A 23098-nucleotide genomic window follows, 5' to 3' on the forward strand; every position below is an offset into this window, starting at 1 on the left:
ATGTCCCTTGCAGTTTGCAACTGTGAGGTACATGGCAGGCGCCCCACAGAACGGTTTCATTTTGAGAGGTAGATAGCCATGCTGGCATCCCCTCTGCGATGCGTTCGTCCCCCAGTTTCATGCGCCAGTTTCATGAGCTTTTATAACAAAACCGTGACTGTGGTAGTTAACAATCTACATCCTAATAGAAAACTGTTAGCTTTCCTGGTATCAAATTACAAATGGTATCAGTTAGGCCTATAACACAACATAAATTGTGCTGGCGACCCAAATAAAATCTCCTGGGAAACACTACCCTACACATACACGATCACTTAGTTTCAATTTCAACCGTTTTGTCATAGGCTAAAACCTGTCAACCCAATACCCAAATAAGGAAGCAGGTGCCGACTGCGCAGCCTGAGTCTCGTCATAAGCAAGCGGGCTAGTTGAATGGCCTACTCCAGAACTAGCTGTTGTGAAATTGTTGGGAATTTAATTGATTAACACATCACATAAACTGTTATTGAGTGTTGTTGATACACTGAACTTGTGCCCTCGGAACCAAATCTGACAGACAGGCAGCTGGTGGATACATAACTGGCATGCGTAAGGTAATGGTAAGGTAAAAGCAACGACCGAAATGCAGTGTTGAAACACGTGTATGAAACGTATTAAATATGCAAACACAGATCGGTATCTGCTACAGATCCTGACCACCCCCCCCCCCCTGAAAAAAAATCTCCCGTTTTTGGAAAGCTAAATGTTGACAGGTATGTGTATGATGTCTATGGCTGGAGCCTATTAGAAGAAAGAGAACATGGCGCCGGCGAGACGTAAGAAAAAGTTCATGAACTGCAGCCAGCTAACACTCCAACAGAGTACCGTACAGTGGGTACTGGTTAAAAATGCACTTCATTCACAAAAAACATGATACACGCAGCTGCGTGAAATGTAAGTACAACTGCAGCCACTTGGGGGCACCATAAGTCTGCTGTGGCGTTCCGCGGTCGAACCTGACGGAGCGTTCTACAGCAAGGGCTGTGATTGGCCGATTTTTCATTGTGTTGTTTGTCAGTGTTTTTAGTAGCCCCTGCAACATGCTAGTCCACTGTAGCCTATAAGCTTTGTACATAATGTCAAACATAGTTTTGGATTCAGTGGCAGGATTTCTTGATTGTATAGTGCCTCTGTCTCTCAGTAATGTTTTAAAATGAGAGCTTCGTCAGCTGGCAGTAGGCTACTTTGTCGGCAGTCATGAGAAGTTTGCTTGCTATAAGAATATAAATATTCTGCCCAGAAACCTCGTGAATAGTTCTGATTTTTTTTACTACACTAATGAGGTTGAAATATAGCCTTTGCCTACAGCATTTCCTTAACAGTAATGTTAACAAAATGACAGCATTCATATGACAAAGGAAAACCGGGACGTCTGGTCACCCTACTTCATAGGCTGAATGGTAGGCTAGAGGAAGTGGGGGGAGGGTAAGATGGGATGACCAGAGCCGTCTTCGCTGGAGCTGGGCTATGGACGGACTAAGCCTATGTGCAGAGTTCCTGACACAAGAAAAAGTGTGTGGTCCACCATGAAAGTCTTATCCCTCACCTGCGCATCCTAAATGGAAAAAAGACTATACCATTATGTCATTATAAGACTTAGTTTTCTGTCTTTGACTTATCCTATTTTATGGAAACGATTGGGAAGCTTGTTACCATATAGCCTATCGACTGCTTGAACAGATTTTCTGTTGTTCCTTTCAGTGGCCTAGTAGCAGAACAGGCGAGTACGTTCTTTTCGTGCAAAAGGCACATTAGGAGAACGTCGCAAAAATTGAATTAAAAAAATGTCAAGTCAATGTAAAATGGAAGCAGGAGCAGGGAGAGTTTGTACCTCCAAAATGACTATTGCAGAGATCAGTTCATCTCTGCTCTTGGGTTTGGCCTCGCAAACTCAACCCTCTTGTTGCTTGCAGTTTGTTAAATAAAGCGCTGCAGATTACATTATTTATTTCTGATTAATTGCCTTTGTGTTTTGATGTCTTTTGCAACATCTGCTTGTTAGGCTGGGCTACTGTCAATGTCATTGTTGCTGGTCAACAATTGCTGGTGTACAGGCTATAATCAATTAGCTAAATCATTTGTCCAGCTGTTTAAAAAAATGTTCATGCTACATTCAAACAAAAAGTGCTTTGATATATTTTTCGTTGTCGTTTGAACGTTGGCAAGCAGGCATGTTGGTTGCAATTTAAGTGAAATTTCTACAATATCCCAACCTATCCCTCGCCGATATTTAGAGTTGTTTAAGATAAAATTCGTATTTTGGGTTTGGCAAAGGACATTTTTTGCCTTTTTTATTTATGCCCTTTACAACTGTGCTTATCCACCCTGGCAAACTTCAACCACTGCATGATGATACTGCTTTTATTACACAACGGAGAAATAGGTGATTGGGCTCGTCCTTTACAGCAACAGGACACAATATCCCTCCAACTCTAGCCTCACGTCCTTTACTCACGTCCTTTACAGCAACAGGACACAAGATCCCTCCAACTCTGGCCTCGCCCGCCACTTGTTGCCTTCATATTTTTCCTTTCAAATTTGTGATATCACTCAAGTCTTGCTTTATTTAATTAGCAAGTTACTACCAGAAGCCAAAAATCTGACTCTCTCACTAGCTCAAAAATGCCGTCATGTAGGCTACTTTCTAAATATTCAACAATCGGAAGCAGCTGCAATTGTAACAGGACATTTTGAAAGAGACCTTTATCGAAGCGCTGCCCAGCCCTCCTTCACAATGTTGAATGATGACATGCACACAACTTGCAAAACATTGAACTGCTTTGAGTGAAGTGCGCTTGCGAGTTGCGTTCCTTCTGTAATTAATTATACTAGATGCTCTAATTCACACTGAAAACAGTGGCAGTCCTAGCTTGTAGCCTATAGCCTAACATATTTTTTTGGAATCAATTTGTGGTGTGATTGACATCAGACTAGTCATTAGCTAGTTAGTTGTGCACTGTTTCCCACTCGGTAGTAAGGTAACAAACAGCCTACTCCGATGAATTCTATTTTTTTGCCAATATTCTTGTCCTGGGGATCAATAAAGTATCTATCTATCTATCTATCTATCTATCTATCTATCTATCTATCTATCTTGTCGCCCTCCCAGAATTCTGAATATCTTTGCTCGCACACTGTAGGAACTGTAACGTGATTAATTACACGTTACACCCAACTCTGCTCAGCTACGATTAGCCTAGAGAAAGAATCTCCCGTGTGTAAGTTCACTCCAAGTTGGCCTACCCTATAAACTGCATGACAGTAGGCTATTTCTATTTATCTATAAAATTACCAATCCCTGCCTTGTTGCCTTTATGATTTCCTCATAACCTTCTTATACTAAATAGGAAATGCAAACAATGACATGCCCTACCCTGGAACTGACTGACTCTCTGTCTCTCTCTCTCGTGCGTGCGCACGCTCTAAGCCAGTGGTTTTCAAAGTTGGGGCCGAAGGCCGCGAGGGGGTGCCAGGGGGGCCTCAGCAAGATGGAAGGGAAAATAAAAGCAACAAATAAATACATTTGAAATTTTTAAAATATACCTATTACTATGAGGGTTGTTATACAATGCCAAATAATAATTAATATAACAAAATTATTATAACAAAATAATAATTTATCGCATATCTGAACATTATTTTCCATGATAATGACTGGGAATAATAGTAGAGTGATAGCTCTCATATAGCAGAAAGCCCCAAATGTAAGTTTACACACTGTATGCTCCATCACAAAGTGCTTGTGGCTAAAATAATTATTAGGATTAGCTTAATGTATTTTTAAATTTGCCGTAGTATTGTCGATGGGTTTAATAACACATCAAGGGGTCCTTGGCCAGAACCTAGTGGTATTTGGGGGGCCTTGTCAAGGAAAAGTTTGGGAACCCCTGCTCTAAGCAGCCTACATTTCAAATGATGGTAGCCTAAGGTAGCCTAAAGTTCAAGTTAGATCTGCTGCATGGAGAGTGAGAGGAAACCCGTGTCCTGCTTTTATATGATAAATAGGTCCATCTCATCTCACAGTTCCAATGCATGACCCGAATAATGGTTTCTTATTTGTTAGTCAACTTTGCAAAATACATGTGGGGCTACACTCAAAACATTCAGGGCTGAAGTCCCGGCAAAATCGGCTGGCGACGCTCCTGATAAGATATATAAACTCACGCTATTGTATTATCATATATGTTTGGTAATGGCTCAACTGTTTCTGATTGTTCTACTGACTTGGAAACTGGATGCGTCATGGAAGCAGTAAGTCAAGTCGCATCAAAAATAGTAGTGGCAGAACTCCCAGGAGCCACCTGGTGGTTGTTTGGGTCAACTGCAGTTTGTGCCATTTCTGCCAAGAAAATGGGTGCGTGATTCATGCAGGAAACCGTCCAAACTTAACTGATAGCCACTGTATGTGTCGCAGTTGCAGTCACGTCGCAATTGTTGCAAACCAGAGCCCTAGAGAGGGAGCCTATATAAGTATATATTACTGTGCTGTTCTGTTCTGATGATGTGTGTGTGTGTGTAAGTATAGTATAGTATAGTATATATACTCTTTTGATCCCGTGAGGGAAATTTGGTCTCTGCATTAATCCCAATCTGTGAATGAGTGAAACACACTCAGCACACAGTGAACACACAGTGAGGTGAATCACACACTAATCCCGGTGCAGTGAGCTGCCTGGTACAACAGCGGCGCTCAGGGAGCAGTGAGGGGTTAGGTGCCTTGCTCAAGGACACTTCAGCCGTGCCTACTGGTCGGGGTTTGAACCCTCCAGTTACAAGTCCGAAGCGCTAACCAGTAGGCCACGGCTGCCCCATAATATATCAGTTGCAAACAGCCGAGACTATTTTTTTAAATAAATGTTCTATGAGTGAAATATATTGACCAGGGGGCGGGAATCGAACCCGGGTCGCCGGCATACGGTGCAGGTGCCCCAGCCAGTTGCGCCACAGCTGGGGCCTAGTTAATTGCGGTGGTTGGGACAGACTTCTGGGGGAGAGAAGAGGAATGAAGCAGGGGATGAGGATATCGACAGAGAAATAGATAAATAGATAGATAGAGAACTGCCATGAGAACTTCTAGCTGGTTACTCAAAATAAACTAGCAATCTATTCAGTCGGCATATTTGTGTATGATCTTTGTGAATTACAGAAATACCTACTTCGAGCTACCAAGCAACCTTTCCACAAGGATAGATTGATTTTGTTTTTGTGAGGTGTTTTGAGATTTTGAGATGGTCTTGGTGGACATGGTTTATTGATAAGGAGATTCGATTTCTCAATTTCTTTGCACAAAACTCTCCAGAAAGTGCCATTTAATGTTTTATTTTTCAAATAAAATTCCCGGTGGGGGGGGGGGGGGCATACCCCTGGCCCCCCTAGGGAGAGCCCCTCCACATAACAAATCCCAATTAGCCCCTGCCTGTGTGTGTGTGTGTGTTTGGGGGTGGGGTCCTTAGGCGAAGGAATCTTACCGGGGTCACTTCTTAGGTGATGGAATCTCACTCACTGAAGTAAGCTGACACTGTACAGATAGGCACAGACACACACACACACACACAAACGCATGCGCGCACACACACACACACAAGCATTCATGCACGCATGCGCACACACACACACGCACACACACACACACAAGCATTCATGCACGCATGCGCACACACACACACACACGCACCTGTAACTGCTAACCAGTCAGAAGTGGCTTATGGTGTGTCTGTGTGTGTGAGAGAAAGAGAGGAAATGAGGGGGTATCGGCGAGTTGCTCGCTCAGAAGCTGATGGAACGTTCAGACTAAATTCCACCAATAACAGATTTCAACTCACATGGGGTAAGATTAGGTGTGTGTGTTGTAGATATGTTGCACTGTGTGTGTGTGTGTGTGTGTGCAATAACAGATTTCAACTCACATGGGGTAAGATTGTGTGTGTGTGTTGTAGATATGTTGCACTGTGTGTGTTGTGTGTGTGTGTGTGTGTGTGTGTGTGTGTGTGTACTTGCGTATTAGGGATGTGCTGTGTGTAACTGCGTATGTATGTATGTGTATGTATTAATGTGTTTAGCTTGTGCGTGTGTGAGCGTATGAGTGTGTGTGTGTGGTTGTGTGTGTGTGTGTATGATGGGTCAGTGAGCGTATGCGTGTGTGTGTGTGATGGCTCAGTGTGTGTGAGTGTGTATGTGTGATGGCTCAGTGTGTGAGTGTGATGGCTCAGTGTGTGTGTGTGTGTGTGATGGCACAGTGTGTGTGTGTGTGTGTGTATGATGGCTCAGTGCTGAAACTTTGATACGGTGCTGCTCTCAGATTTCCTCTCCTTAAATATTTAAAAGTTGTCTGACTTCAGCAGCTACACATTATCTCACTCACTCACACACACACGCTCTCTCTCTCTCTCTCTGTTTTTATCTCTCTCTCTCTCTCTCTCTCTGATGGTCCCAAAGTCAATGTCCTATCGCACTAACCCCATACTCTTCATAGCAATGATATGGGATAGTCATACCAGCTAGCCAGCTAGCTAACCAAATATATAGATAGATAGATACTTTATTGATCTCCAAGGGGAAATTCAAGATTATGTTCATCTGTGAAGAAATGTTGGGGTTGAGTTAGCTCTGTTGTTCATCTGTGAAGAAGTGTTAGGGTTGAGTTAGCTGCTCTTCTGTTCATCTGAAGTGTTAGGGTTGAGTTAGCTCTGCTGTTTAGCTGTTTTTCTTGGTGCAGTGAGGTGCCTTTATACTTGAGTTGAGCTCTTTAACTCATTGAGTGCCAAAAACGTAATTTTCCTTCCCATGCGTTGGTTGCCAAAAACGTAATATTACGTTTTTAGTTTTTTTTTTTAAAACGATCGTGAAACTCATGAAAACGCACAATCTGGATATTTTATCTGGACATTTTATCATAACTCGGTTGCCGCTTTGGGTCGAATCAGTGACGCATGCACGTCACGTCAAAACCAGGCCATTTTCGTGGGTCTATCACTAGGTGGCAGTCTCGCCAGGTCTCGCTTATCACTTCCCGGAAAGTTTACATAAGTAAGTAACAGGCAACACTTCATATTTCATGAAAGACGTTATATCTCCATTTCTAGAAAAAAAACAGCGATTTTGATGAAAACTAGCCATTGTTTAGCTTGGGATTTCTCAGGAACAGAGGCGTGTAGAAATACACGGTTTGCACCCACCGAGAGCTTAAAGTCTCACCTTTTAATCGAGCTATTTTATGTGTTCATAGCTATAACACAGAATATGCTGTGCCTGTATAAAAATCATCAACAATTGTCTAGATTGCTGGCACTTTAGGACAAAGCTCCCGAAAACAGCTTGGCATTCAATGAGTTAAGATAGTGTGATGATGGTCCATACATAATAACTGATGTTGTCTCTGTATGTGCATGTGTACTTGTGTGTGGGTGCATGTGTGTGTGTGTCTCTGTGTGTGTGGGTGCATGTGTGTGTGTTAACAGGAGTCTGTGGGTGCTGTGGGCCTCTAAGGCCTCGCTACAAGCGACTGGTGGACAACATCTTCCCCGAGGACCCAAAGGTGAGAGAGCCCTAAGAGTGAGTGAGTGCGTGTAAGCTTATGTGTGAGTGTGTGTATGTAGGATGTCTTGGTCAAGGTGGATATGGAGAAGTTTAAAGGGGTCCTAGAATGCAAAACCGAGTTTACCTTGGCATAGTTGAATAATGGTAGCTTGTGGGTAAAATGGACATGGAGAAAACCTCAGAATCAAAGTCTGAAATGTTGTGTGAGCCATATCTAATGTTGACAAGTTAGCAAGCCCAGATAGCAAAATCAGATTGGCAGATAGCGGACCGTGGCGTGCCACTTGTGGTCCGCCGTTGGACCACCATCTCTTTAAATTTAACTTGTCATGAATATTAAGAAAAGTTAATAAAATGATATATGGAGTATAACTGAACAAATTAAAAATATTTTGGACCAATAGTGGCAAAATATTGGGCAATTTGTCTGAAACGGACCGCCAGAGAACCGATGAGCAAAATGCCAGCGGACGACCAGCTATGCCCCCAGTGGTCCGACAGTGTTCCGCCAGCCTCTTGCTATCTGGGAGCTAGCAAGGTAACTATGCTCGGCTGTTGTGAATGGACACGTCTTGTGAATCCAAACATCTCTATGGCTCTGTTCCAAACGGAAGACAGCTGCCTGCTGCTGAACTGCCTAAATAGAGAGCTGTCTCACTAGACACGACTTTGGTTCGAATGCATCTTTTAAGAACGATCTTTGGTTAACCCTTAGAACCCTAAGCTGTTTTTAGGGCATTTTCACTACCTTTATTCATAAGGATTTATTCTGGTCATTGTAAGTGCCATACACATATATTATATATTGTTTCATGTATTAATACTAGCATTGATTTTATTTTGATTTTTAAAGAATTAAAATATAAAAAGTGTATTATAAAAATTCTTATATTTCAACATGTATCTCACCACAGCAAGATCACAGCTCTACATGCATTTCATGTGTGTGTAGGGCAGACTGTCCTGAATCGGGCAATATAATTGCCATGTTGGAGGGATACTCTGGGGCTGAGCAATTTACAGAAATATTTGCTGTGTGATTTTACGGAAATAAATGCCATTTTTTATTTAGTGATGAAAAATGACCTTTCTGCGCTCCATATCTGTGACACGAACTGATCTGACCTGACTTGACCCGAGGTTGCGTGTTAGCCTGCGTGCCTGTGTGTATGCAGTCATAATAATTCTCAACTCTTTACTGCATTGCCATGAACAAAGTAAAGGCAAAAAAGGTGTTTATTTGTTAAACAAATTGGGATGCAATGTGAGCCTTGAATTGGATGCCATGCAGGAATTTGCTAGGATCTCAAAACCGGAATATGAATATGCTTTGCCATAGAGAAACACATGATAGCATTGGATTATAAACATGCTTTGCCACAAGAACAGACAAAAACGTGGGGTCCAGCTATATGAAGTTATTATTTTGCTGTCACTTCGTCTGTTTTATAACCCAGAAGGACTTGGTATCAAATGATAGCTCTGAGTCTCCTCTTTCATCTGACATGCGTGGCATATCTATGCGATCACGGGTCCGCGAGTAATTCAAATGAGAGTAATGAGTGTGCAGCGTTGGTTTGTGTACATGACGTTATTATTTTGCAGTCACTTCGTCTGGTTTTATAAGCCAGAAGGGTCGATAAACATGGTACCAATGGATAGCCCTGTGCCCCCTCTTTCATCTGATATGCTTGCCATATCGATGCGATCACGGGTTCGCGGGTAATTCAAACTAGAGTAATGTGTGTGCAGGTGACTGCAGAGAAGTATAGACTGTAAATATGATGCAATTTGATTTAATTTCATGATTTTTTTTTAATTTTCATACTTGATCGTACAGACAAGTGTGTAGTCTCGTTGGAAAGCCCCACTTCTGCTCTGTCGTGCAATAAAGGTTTCATCTCGCTGCGATGAACCGTTCCGGAGCAATGTAACAGAGAAGAAAGGGTGTGTTTTTTGACGCACTTTGCGTCAATCGGGTTCTAAGGGTTAACACTACGGTATGACGTTAGCAAAAGCCGGAACGTTAAACTAAACTAGCTTACGGGAGCTAGCAGGCTAACGGTAGAAATGAGTTTGGCAGGCGACACATATATCAGACCAGACGCTATCAATGGTTACAACAATCAGATAGTACAGCATTTTTTTCTCGCTACAAATCTACAAATTCTACAAAAAGTTATTCGGCATCTTTGTTTACTTTTTACAGCTGTTTCAGACGTTGCCGCAACAGATTATGGGTAGTAGTGAGCATGAAGTGTGCGTCGATGCTGCCTTCAAAACAACTGTTATTCGGGTAACATTACTCTCGTTTGAATTACTCGCGGACCTGTGATCGCATAGATATGCCACGCATGTCAGATGAAAGAGGAGACACAGAGCCATCATTTGATACCAAGTACATCCTTCTGGGTTATAAAACAGACGAAGTGACAGCAAAATAATAACTTCATATAGCTCGACTTACCTCACGTTTTTGTCTGTTTTTGTGGCAAAGCATGTTTATACTCCAACGCTATTGTGTGTTTCTCTATGGCAAATAATGTTCATAATCCGGTTTTGAGATCCTAGCAAATTCCTGCATGGCATCCAATTCAAGGCTCACATTGCATCCCAATTTGTTCGACAAAGAAACACCTTTTTTGCCTTTACTTTGTTCATGGCAATGCAGTAAAAAGTTGTAGAGAATCATGAGTGCAGACACCATAGGCACACACAGGCTAACACGCAACCTCGGGTCAAGTCAGGTCAGATCAGTTCTGTCGCAGATATGGAGCGCAGAAAGGTAATTTTTAATCACTATATAAAAAATGGCATTTATTTCTGTAAGGCGCACACCACATATGTCTGTAAATTGCTCAGCCCCAGAGAATCCCTCCACCATGGCAATGATATTACCAGATTCAGGACAGTCTGCCCTACACACACATGAAATGCATGTAGAGCTATGAGCTTGCTGTGGTGAGATACATGTCAAAATATAAGAATTTTTATAATACGCTTTTTATTTTTTAATTCTTTAAAAATCTAAATAAAATCAATGCTAACTAATACATGGTTCGACCCAACCTGTCACATGCCACCCACCATCACCTGTCAATCACTGTCAAAACTCAAACGATGCAGTCGTGGTTGAAGCGTAGCGGTAATTCTTATGCGCTGGTTAGGGGGTACTTGGCTGAAAAAATATTTCACAGGGGGTACATCACTGAAAAAAGGTTGAGAACCACTGCTCTAAGCGATGCTGGGTAACGTCACTTCTGTTGACCTTCAAACAAAACAGAGAGCTAGCCCCCCCCCCCCCCCCCCTCTTCATGCGCTGCTCCCGTGCAATTGAAACTCTCCTAAACGCGCATCTCTTCTGCGATTTGCTGGAACAGTTTGTTATATTTTTATGGGCTAGGTTTGCCCAGGTTGTTTTTGTTGCCGTTTTTTAAGCCTGGGCTGTCCACAGAGATCGCATTTTTTTACAGTGTATTCAGGACACAGACAGTTAGCAGTTGGTTAGGTGATGTTTGCAGTAAGTGACATAAAATGTTTTAGCCTAAAAAACGCGTGGCATCGCTTAGAGCATCTTTAAATACACAATTTTAACGCAGTTTGGAAGGGGTATAAATACTTTAACAGAGCAAGCAGGGCCCATCTTCTGTCTAACTCAGGTGATGTGCTACTTGTATACGGTTTTCACTTCACTGCTGCTTGACACTACCTTGCCTGCATGGACACATATTTCACATTAACAGTGGAGATGTTAGCAAAACTATAGTGTGCAGAGCATCTCCCTAATTCATTTCTTTGCGCAACAGCCCACATTACGCGCTCACTCGAGTGAAATGTATTTAAAAAATGTATTTTAAATATGTCATCACCATAGGCTATTTGCTATGATATAAGCTACTGTTAGGCCTACAACAAGTCGCGATTCATTAGGCTATCCAATCGCTATGCTGTTTTCATGAACATTACAGGAATCCACTTCATTCATTGTTTTATTTTCCAGCCTAATTATAGGGTTCTAATTATAGGGTTCTAATCATAGGGTTGTAACTGTTTTATTCTCCAGCCTAGTTATAGGGTTCTAATCATAGGGTTGTAACTTTTATTCTCCAGCCTAGTTATAGGGTTCTAATCATAGGGTTGTAACTTTTATTCTCCAGCCTAGTTATAGGGTTCTAATCATAGGGTTCTAATTATAGGGTTGTAACTGTTTTATTCTCCAGCCTAGTTATAGGGTTCTAATCCTAGGGTTCTAATTATAGGGTTGTAACTGTTTTCAGCCTAATTATAGGGTTCTAATTATAGGGTTGTGACTGGACTTGTGAAATACCATCTGAGCATTTCTTGGACTGACCAAAGTTGCAAACCTCCTGTTGCGCAGAACAAGATAAAATGTTCCGTTCCTCCATTCTATCACCCCTTTAAGCTCTATGAGCTGTGTGTGTGTGTGTGTGTGTGTGTGTGTGTGTGTGTGTGTGTGTGTGTGTGTGTGTTGGATGGCCTGGTCAAGGCTGATATGGAGAAGTTGACGTTCTATGCGGTGTGTGTGTGTGTGTGTGTGTGTAGGATGGCCTGGTCAAGGCCGATATGGAGAAGTTGACGTTCTATGCGGTGTCTGCCCCAGAGAAGCTGGACCGCATCGGAGCGTACCTGGCAGAGAGGCTGACACGAGACGTAATGCGCCACCGCTACGGGTGAGAGACACACTGTACACACACTATACACACACACTATACACACTATACACACACACTATACACACTATACACACACTATACACACACACACTACACACACTATACACACTATACACACTATACACACACACACTACACACACTATACACACTATACACACTATACACACTATACACACACACACACTGTACACACACACACTACACACACACACTATACACACACACACTACACACACTACACACACACACACTATACACACTATACACACTATACACACACACACTACACACACTATACACACTATACACACACACACACACACACTATACACACTATACACACTACACACACTATACACACACTACACACACTATACACACTACACACACACACACACACACACTATACACACACACTATACACACACACTATACACACTATACACACACACACTACACACACTATACACACTATACACACACACTATACACACTATACACACACACACTACACACACTATACACACTATACACACTATACACACACACACTACACACACTATACACACTATACACACACACTATACACACTATACACACACACACTACACACACTATACACACTATACACACTATACACACACACACTATACACACTACACACACACACACTACACACACTATACACACTACACACACACTATACACACTATACACACACACACTACACACACTATACACACACTATACACACACACACTATACACACTATACACACACACACTACACACACTATACACACTATACACACACACACTACACACACTACACACACTACACACACTATACACACACTACACACACTACACACACTATACACACTATACACACACACACTACACACACACACACACTATACACACTATACACACACACACTATACACACACTATACACACACTACACACACACACTACACACACACACTACACACACTATACACACTATACACACACACACTACACACACTATACACACTATACACACACACACTACACACACACACTATACACACACACACTACACACACTATACACACACACACACTACACACACTATACACACTATACACACACACACTACACACACTATACACACACACACTACACACACTATACACACTATACACACACACTATACACACACTATACACACACTATACACACACACTATACACACACTATACACACTATACACACACACACTACACACACTATACACACTATACACACTATACACACTATACACACACACACTACACACACTATACACACTATACACACACACTATACACACTACACACACACACACTACACACACTATACACACTATACACACACACTACACACACACTATACACACTATACACACACACACTACACACACACACTATACACACACACACTATACACACACACACACTACACACACTATACACACTATACACACACACTATACACACACACACTATACACACTATACACACACTATACACACACTATACACACTATACACACTATACACACACTACACACACTATACACACTATACACACACACACTACACACACACACTACACACACTATACACACTATACACACACACACTATACACACTATACACACACACTATACACACACACACTACACACACTATACACACTATACACACACACACACTACACACACTATACACACTATACACACACACACTATACACACTATACACACACACACTACACACACTATACACACTATACACACACACACTACACACACACACTATACACACTATACACACTATACACACACACACTACACACACTATACACACTATACACACACACACTACACACACTATACACACTATACACACACACACTACACACACACACTATACACACACACACTACACACACACACTATACACACTATACACACACTACACACACACACTATACACACTATACACACACACACTACACACACACACTATACACACTATACACACACACACTACACACACACACTATACACACACACACTACACACACTATACACACTATACACACACTATACACACACACACTATACACACTATACACACACACACTACACACACTACACACACTATACACACTATACACACTATACACACACACACTACACACACTATACACACTATACACACACACACTACACACACACACTATACACACTATACACACACACACACACTATACACACTATACACACTATACACACACACACACTATACACACTATACACACACACTATACACACACACACTACACACACACACACACACACACTATACACACACACTACACACACTATACACACTATACACACACACACTATACACACACACACTACACACACTATACACACACACACTACACACACTATACACACTATACACACTATACACACACACACACTACACACACACACTACACACACTATACACACACACACTACACACACTATACACACTATACACACACACACTACACACACTATACACACACACACTACACACACTATACACACTATACACACACACACTACACACACACACTATACACACTATACACACACACACACTACACACACACACTATACACACTATACACACTATACACACACACACTATACACACACTATACACACACACACTATACACACTATACACACTATACACACACACACTACACACACTATACACACTATACACACACACACTACACACACACACTATACACACTATACACACACACACACTACACACACACACTATACACACTATACACACACACACACACACTACACACACTATACACACAGTACACACACACACACTACACACACTATACACACACACACTACACACACACACACTATACACACTATACACACTACACACTACACACACACACTATACACACTATACACACACACACTACACACACACACTATACACACTACACACACACTACACACACACTATACACACACTATACACACACTACACACACTACACACACACACTATACACACACACACTACACACACTATACACACTATACACACACACACACACTACACACACACTATACACACTATACACACACACACTACACACACTATACACACACACACTACACACACACACTATACACACACACACACTACACACACACACTATACACACTACACACACACTACACACACACTATACACACACTATACACACACTACACACACTACACACACTACACACACACACTATACACACACACACTACACACACTATACACACTATACACACACACACTACACACACACACTATACACACACACACTACACACACACACTATACACACTATACACACTACACACACACTATACACACACTATACACACACTACACACACTACACACACACACACTATACACACACACAATACACACACTATACACACTATACACACACACACTACACACACACACTATACACACTATACACACACACACTACACACACTATACACACTATACACACACACACTACACACACACACTATACACACTATACACACACACACTACACACACACACTATACACACTATACACACTATACACACTACACACACACTACACACACACTATACACACACTATACACACACACACTACACACACTATACACACACACACTACACACACACACTATACACACTATACACACACACACTACACACACACACTATACACACTATACACACTATACACACTACACACACACTACACACACACTATACACACACTATACACACTATACACACACACACTACACACACACACTATACACACTATACACACACACACTACACACACACTATACACACACTATACACACACACACTACACACACTATACACACACACACTACACACACACACTATACACACTATACACACACACACTACACACACACTATACACACACTATACACACACACACTACACACACTATACACACACACACACTACACACACACACTATACACACTATACACACACACACTACACACACACACTATACACACTATACACACTACACACACACTACACACACACTATACACACACTATACACACACTACACACACTACACACACACACTATACACACACACACACTATACACACACACACTATACACACTATACACACACACACTACACACACACACTATACACACTATACACACACACACTACACACACACACTATACACACTATACACACTACACACACACTACACACACACTATACACACACTATACACACACTACACACACTACACACACACACTATACACACTATACACACTATACACACTATACACACTACACACACACTACACACACACTATACACACACTACACACACACACTATACACACACACACACACTATACACACACACACTATACACACTATACACACACACACACACTATACACACTATACACACTATACACACACACTATACACACTACACACACACACTACACACTATACACACTATACACACACACACACACTACACACACACACTACACACACACACTACACACTATACACACTATACACACACACACTACACACACACTATACACACACACACACTACACACACACACTATACACACACACTACACACACACACTACACACACACACTATACACACTATACACACACACACTACACACACTATACACACACACACTACACACACACACTATACACACACACACTACAAACACACACTATACACACTATACACACACACACTACACACACACACTATACACACACACACACACACACACACACACTACACACACACACTATACACACACACACTACACACACACACTATACACACTATACACACACACACTACACACACACTATACACACACACACACACACACACACTACACACACACACTACACACACACACTACACACACTATACACACACACACTACACACACACACTATACACACACACACACACACACTACACACACGCACTACACACACACTATACACACACACACTATACACACACACACACTACACACACACACTATACACACACACACACACACTACACACACTATACACACACACACACTATACACACTATACACACACACACACACACTATACACACACACACACACTACACACACTATACACACACACACTATACACACACACACTATACACACTATACACACACACACACACTACACACACACACTATACACACTATACACACACACACACTATACACACACACTATACACACTATACACACACACACTACACACACTATACACACACACACTACACACACACACTATACACACTATACACACACTACACACACACACTACACACACTATACACACACACACTACACACACACACTATACACACTATACACACACACACACTACACACACACACTACACACACTATACACACACACACACTACACACACTATACACACACACACTACACACACACACTATACACACACACACTACACACACACACTATACACACACACTATACACACTATACACACACACACTATACACACACACACTACACACACACACTATACACACACACTATACACACTATACACACACACACTATACACACTATACACACACACACTATACACACACACACACACACTACACACACTATACACACACACACACACACACACACACTATACACACTATACACACCCACACATTACACACACACACACACACACACACACTACACACACTATACACACACACTATACACACACACTATACACTATACACACACACTACACACACTATACACTCACACACACACACACACTACACACACACACTATACACACACACTATACACACACTACACACACACACTATACACACACTATACACACACACACACTACACACACACTATACACACACTACACACACACACTATACACACACTATACACACACACTATACACACACACACACACACTACACACACACACTATACACACACACACACACACACACACACACACACTACACACACACACTATACACACACTACACACACACACACACACACACACACACTACACACACACACACTATACACACACTACACACACACACTATACACACGCTATACACACACACACACTACACACACACACGCTATACACACACTATACACACACACACACTACACACACACACACACTATACACACACTATACACACACACACACTACACACACACACACTTCACACACACTATACACACACACACACTACACACACACACACTATACACACACACACACTACACACACACACACACACACACACTATACACACACACTATACACACACTATACACACACGCTATACACACACTATACACACACACACACTACACACACACACACTTCACACACACTATACACACACACACACTACACACACACACACTATACACACACACACACTACACACACACACACACACACACACTATACACACACACTATACACACACTATACACACACGCTATACACACACTATACACACACACACTATACACACACTACACACACACACTATACACACACTATACACACACACACACTACACACACACACACTATACACACACTATACACACACTACACGCACACACACACACTACACACACACACACTACACACATACTATACACACACACACACACACTATACACACACACACACACACACTACACACACACACTATACACACACACACTACACACACACACTACACACACACTATACACACACTATACACACACACACACACTACACACACACTATACACACACTATACACACACACACTATACACACACTACACACACTATACACACTACACACACACTACACACACACACTACACACACACACACTACACACACACTATACACACACACACTACACACACACTACACACACACTATACACACACACTACACACACACACTATACACACACTACACACACGCACTATACACACACTATACACACACACACTTCAAAAACAGTTTGCATGTACTTTTCTTCACGAAAAAGCACTACGCAACAGCCTGACATAGTTGTTAAAGGTCAAAAACTCCAAGTAGTAGATGATTTTAAATACTTAGGGGTCATTGTTGACTCAAATCTGACTTTTAAAAAACATATCATAAAGTAAATGGAAGAGTTAAAAGGAATCTCTTCAATTTTAAGCTGATTAGAAATCAGATGACTACAGAGGCAGCTATACTTTATTTCCATTCTATGATTTTAACACACATCTCATATTGCTTGACCACCTGGTCTCAAGCAAATGCAACCACCATGTCATTAATGTATAAAGTATATAAACAAGCAATGAAAATTCTGGACAAAAAATCTTACAGTTACCATCACTGTACTATCATACAGAAGTATGGTATATTTACCTTGGACAATTTTCTTTTCTTTTCAAACACCTGTTTATTTTTTTAAATTATCAATAATCTTGCACCACCACCCCTTAAACAATTTGTGAGCCTTTGTAGACCCACAAGTAACATAAGGACCACAAGAGCATCATCTAGGGGGGATTGCACAAGTGTGTTTAGGCATTCCACCTTTGGCCAAACCGCTTTCTCAGTGAAAACCTCAGAGTTGTGGAATAGCATCCCTGTCATTATTAGACAAAGCACCACATTCACCACCTTTAAATTAGGCCTTAAGAAATGGTTGAAAGCAAACCAACGCTGTGAACATTTCTAGTCAATGATTCTTGTCTCTGTGTTTATGTTCATCTTATTTCATGTTTTTATTTTCCATTTCATTACTCAATTTTATTACTCTGTACATATCACTGTGATGTGTGTGTTGGGTCATTGCCCCCACTCATACACTTTGTCTTTTAATTTGATTAACATCAACTCCTGTCCAGGGACAACAGATGTAAATTAGCCTTATGGCTATAATCTGGCCCAATTACTGTACATATTGAGCATTGTCCCCTGTCAAATAAACGTAAATAAAACACACACTACACACACACACACTACATACACACACTATACACACACTATACACACACTACACACACTACACACACACACACTATACACACACTACACACACTATACACACACTATACACACACACACACTACACACACACTATACACACACTACACACACACACTATACACACACTACACACACACACTATACACACACTACACACACACACTATACACACACTACACACACTATACACACTATACACACACACTACACACACACACTACACACACTATACACACACACACTACACACACACACTATACACACACTACACACACACACACACACAGACACAAGACGTAATGCGCCACCGCTACGGGTGAGAGACACACTATACACACACACACTACACACACTATACACACTATACACACTATACACACACTATACACACACACACTACACACACTATACACACTATACACACACTATACACACTAGGCTTGGGTATCGAATATCGAGTATTGGTTGGAACCGGGACTATCTTTGCGATTTTCCCGGAATCGTTCAAAAGTTTAAATTTCGATTCCTAGTTTCGATTCCCAGTCCGCCGACCTGAAGAAGAAACGGCTGAACACCAACGAAGAAGCGCATAGTTCATAGAATTAAAATTCATGGAGAAGGTCAGACTATTTCATTCAGAAAGCAGGGTTCCCGCGGATCCTTAAATAATACAACTGAATTTTCGAAAGAGAGATATTAAATGTGCGTATGGATGGGACCACCAGCGAGTGCAAGAGAGCGAGTGATGTCTCCATCCAGTTTCGTGTATTTAAAACGCAATTGTATAAGTGACTAAGCTATTAGGCTACGGGAAGAAGTGTAGTGGTTACAGAGTGAAGATGTTTTTCACGGGTGTGGTTAAAGGAGTGAAAACAGTAATAATACAGTAGGCCTATGTACAAAATAATATGCCTGACGTTTTCGTGGTGTAGCTGAGGCCAAAGAGATATACAGGTAGGTGAATGAGGAAGCCTACGGTAGAATGAGCAAGAGAAAGAAAGAGCGATAGGTTGGCCATACGTTCGAATTTAGGCCGGACATATGGATTTTAAAAGCCCTGTCCGGTGTCCGGCGCAGCCTCAAGCCGGACGCTCATTTGTTCTCCTTTTTGGAGTTGCGGTTGGCATCTAAAATTGTTGCTCAAATGCAGCATCGTTTCACAAACTATGGACGCGAAGACTGCTGGTCAAATTATGTGCAGTGCTTCGCAATCAGGAGGAAATACTGTATATGTTAAGTTGATCTGTTTGCATCTTTCCAGCGCGTGTTGCTGGCCTAGCCTAGGGAAGAAAATATCTGTCTAAGTTATAATAGCCTACCTGTAATATCTGCCAGCAGCTTGCTTGACAGCATTTCCCAGTAGGCTAGGCCTACTTCGCAAAAGTTGTGAACTATAACAGCATATTCTTTGAATGTCGGCGACTGGCTATATAAAAAAAACGTGTGTTCATAATACGTGCGTGCTTGAGATGAAACCAGCGGTTTTCAGCAGGATCATGCGAGGAGGACCTGTCTCTTAATTAATTTAAAACAAGTCAATGGTTTTACAATGTTTCAGTCAAGCTTTGGTTGGTTTAGATACAACTGGTATGCAAAATGTAAAGTAGTGGATTAACTTTAATTTGCTGTGCTGCATACTGGACAATAGATGCACATAGTAAATTATATAAAGTAGGCTTATTAAAATATGTAAATCAAGTCCAGTGCACGTGTCTTTGGCAAGTAGCCTAGGCTACTACAGACACAGGTGAAGAACAGTCAGCCTCAGCAGTAAGCAAAACCATGTACCTTGTACAGCCAGCTTCAAAAGCAAGCAGCCCAGACCCTAAAATTGGGCATTTATAGCTTTGAGGGTAATTCACACACAATTATTTTTCTTTCGCCAAAATATATTTGGTAACTTCTGTAGACATCCAAAATGGGGTGGGGGTTAAAATTAATAGGAAAAAAAAAACTATTGCATAAACAGTCATATATATCTTGCCGTGGTATAGTCTTAAGTTTCATTTAGATGTCTTGAAAAGGTCTTAGAAGTCTTTAAATTTGCACTTGGAAAATGTACCCTGAGAAAGACCGTTGGTTAGCTAGCTCATTTAAAATATCCTAAACTTATTTTGACCCAGCCTCTTAAAAAAATCGGAATCGAGAATCGCTAGGAACCGGAATCGAAATAAGAAATCGGAATTGGAATCGGAATCGTTCAAATTCAAACGATACCCAACCCTAATACACACACACTATACACACACTGTTGGAGCCAAATTTAGTTTGAATTTTTGGTTTAGACTCTTACTTTGCTTGAGATTTGCTGGCCTTCAGCTGGGAACTTTGATTTTGACATAGTCTTAAGTCACCTGTGCAGGTAAAGATGGCGTCTTCCACATGGTGAGCAGTCTCAGTTAGACAATGGAAGATGCCGTAGTGAAATAGTTTTTTACCGCTTTCAGTTGGAACTATAGCCTACTTGATTTGAAGAAAACCCAGTTTTTGGAACTTATATTAGAGTTTATATTTTGA

At 41.4% G+C, this 23098-nt stretch overlaps 1 protein-coding gene across 2 annotated transcripts in view; it reads left to right on the forward strand.

Moving 5' to 3' along the window:
* The window catches only part of efr3a (EFR3 homolog A (S. cerevisiae)), a 121304-nt gene that overhangs the window by 10711 nt on the left and 87495 nt on the right, over nt 1-23098 (forward strand). For both annotated transcript variants that reach the window (XM_076300164.1, XM_076300165.1), the window contains exons 3-4: nt 7497-7573; nt 12139-12266. In XM_076300164.1, coding sequence (XP_076156279.1) covers nt 7497-7573; nt 12139-12266 — 205 coding nt within the window. The remainder of the gene's footprint in view (nt 1-7496; nt 7574-12138; nt 12267-23098) is intronic.

This window comes from Alosa pseudoharengus, unplaced genomic scaffold (assembly GCF_046254945.1).
Source record: "Alosa pseudoharengus isolate Yale_2024_CS ecotype anadromous, Long Island Sound unplaced genomic scaffold, YU_APseudo_1.1 YU_APseudo_1.1_scf_22, whole genome shotgun sequence".
Classification (NCBI taxonomy): domain Eukaryota; kingdom Metazoa; phylum Chordata; class Actinopteri; order Clupeiformes; family Clupeidae; genus Alosa; species Alosa pseudoharengus.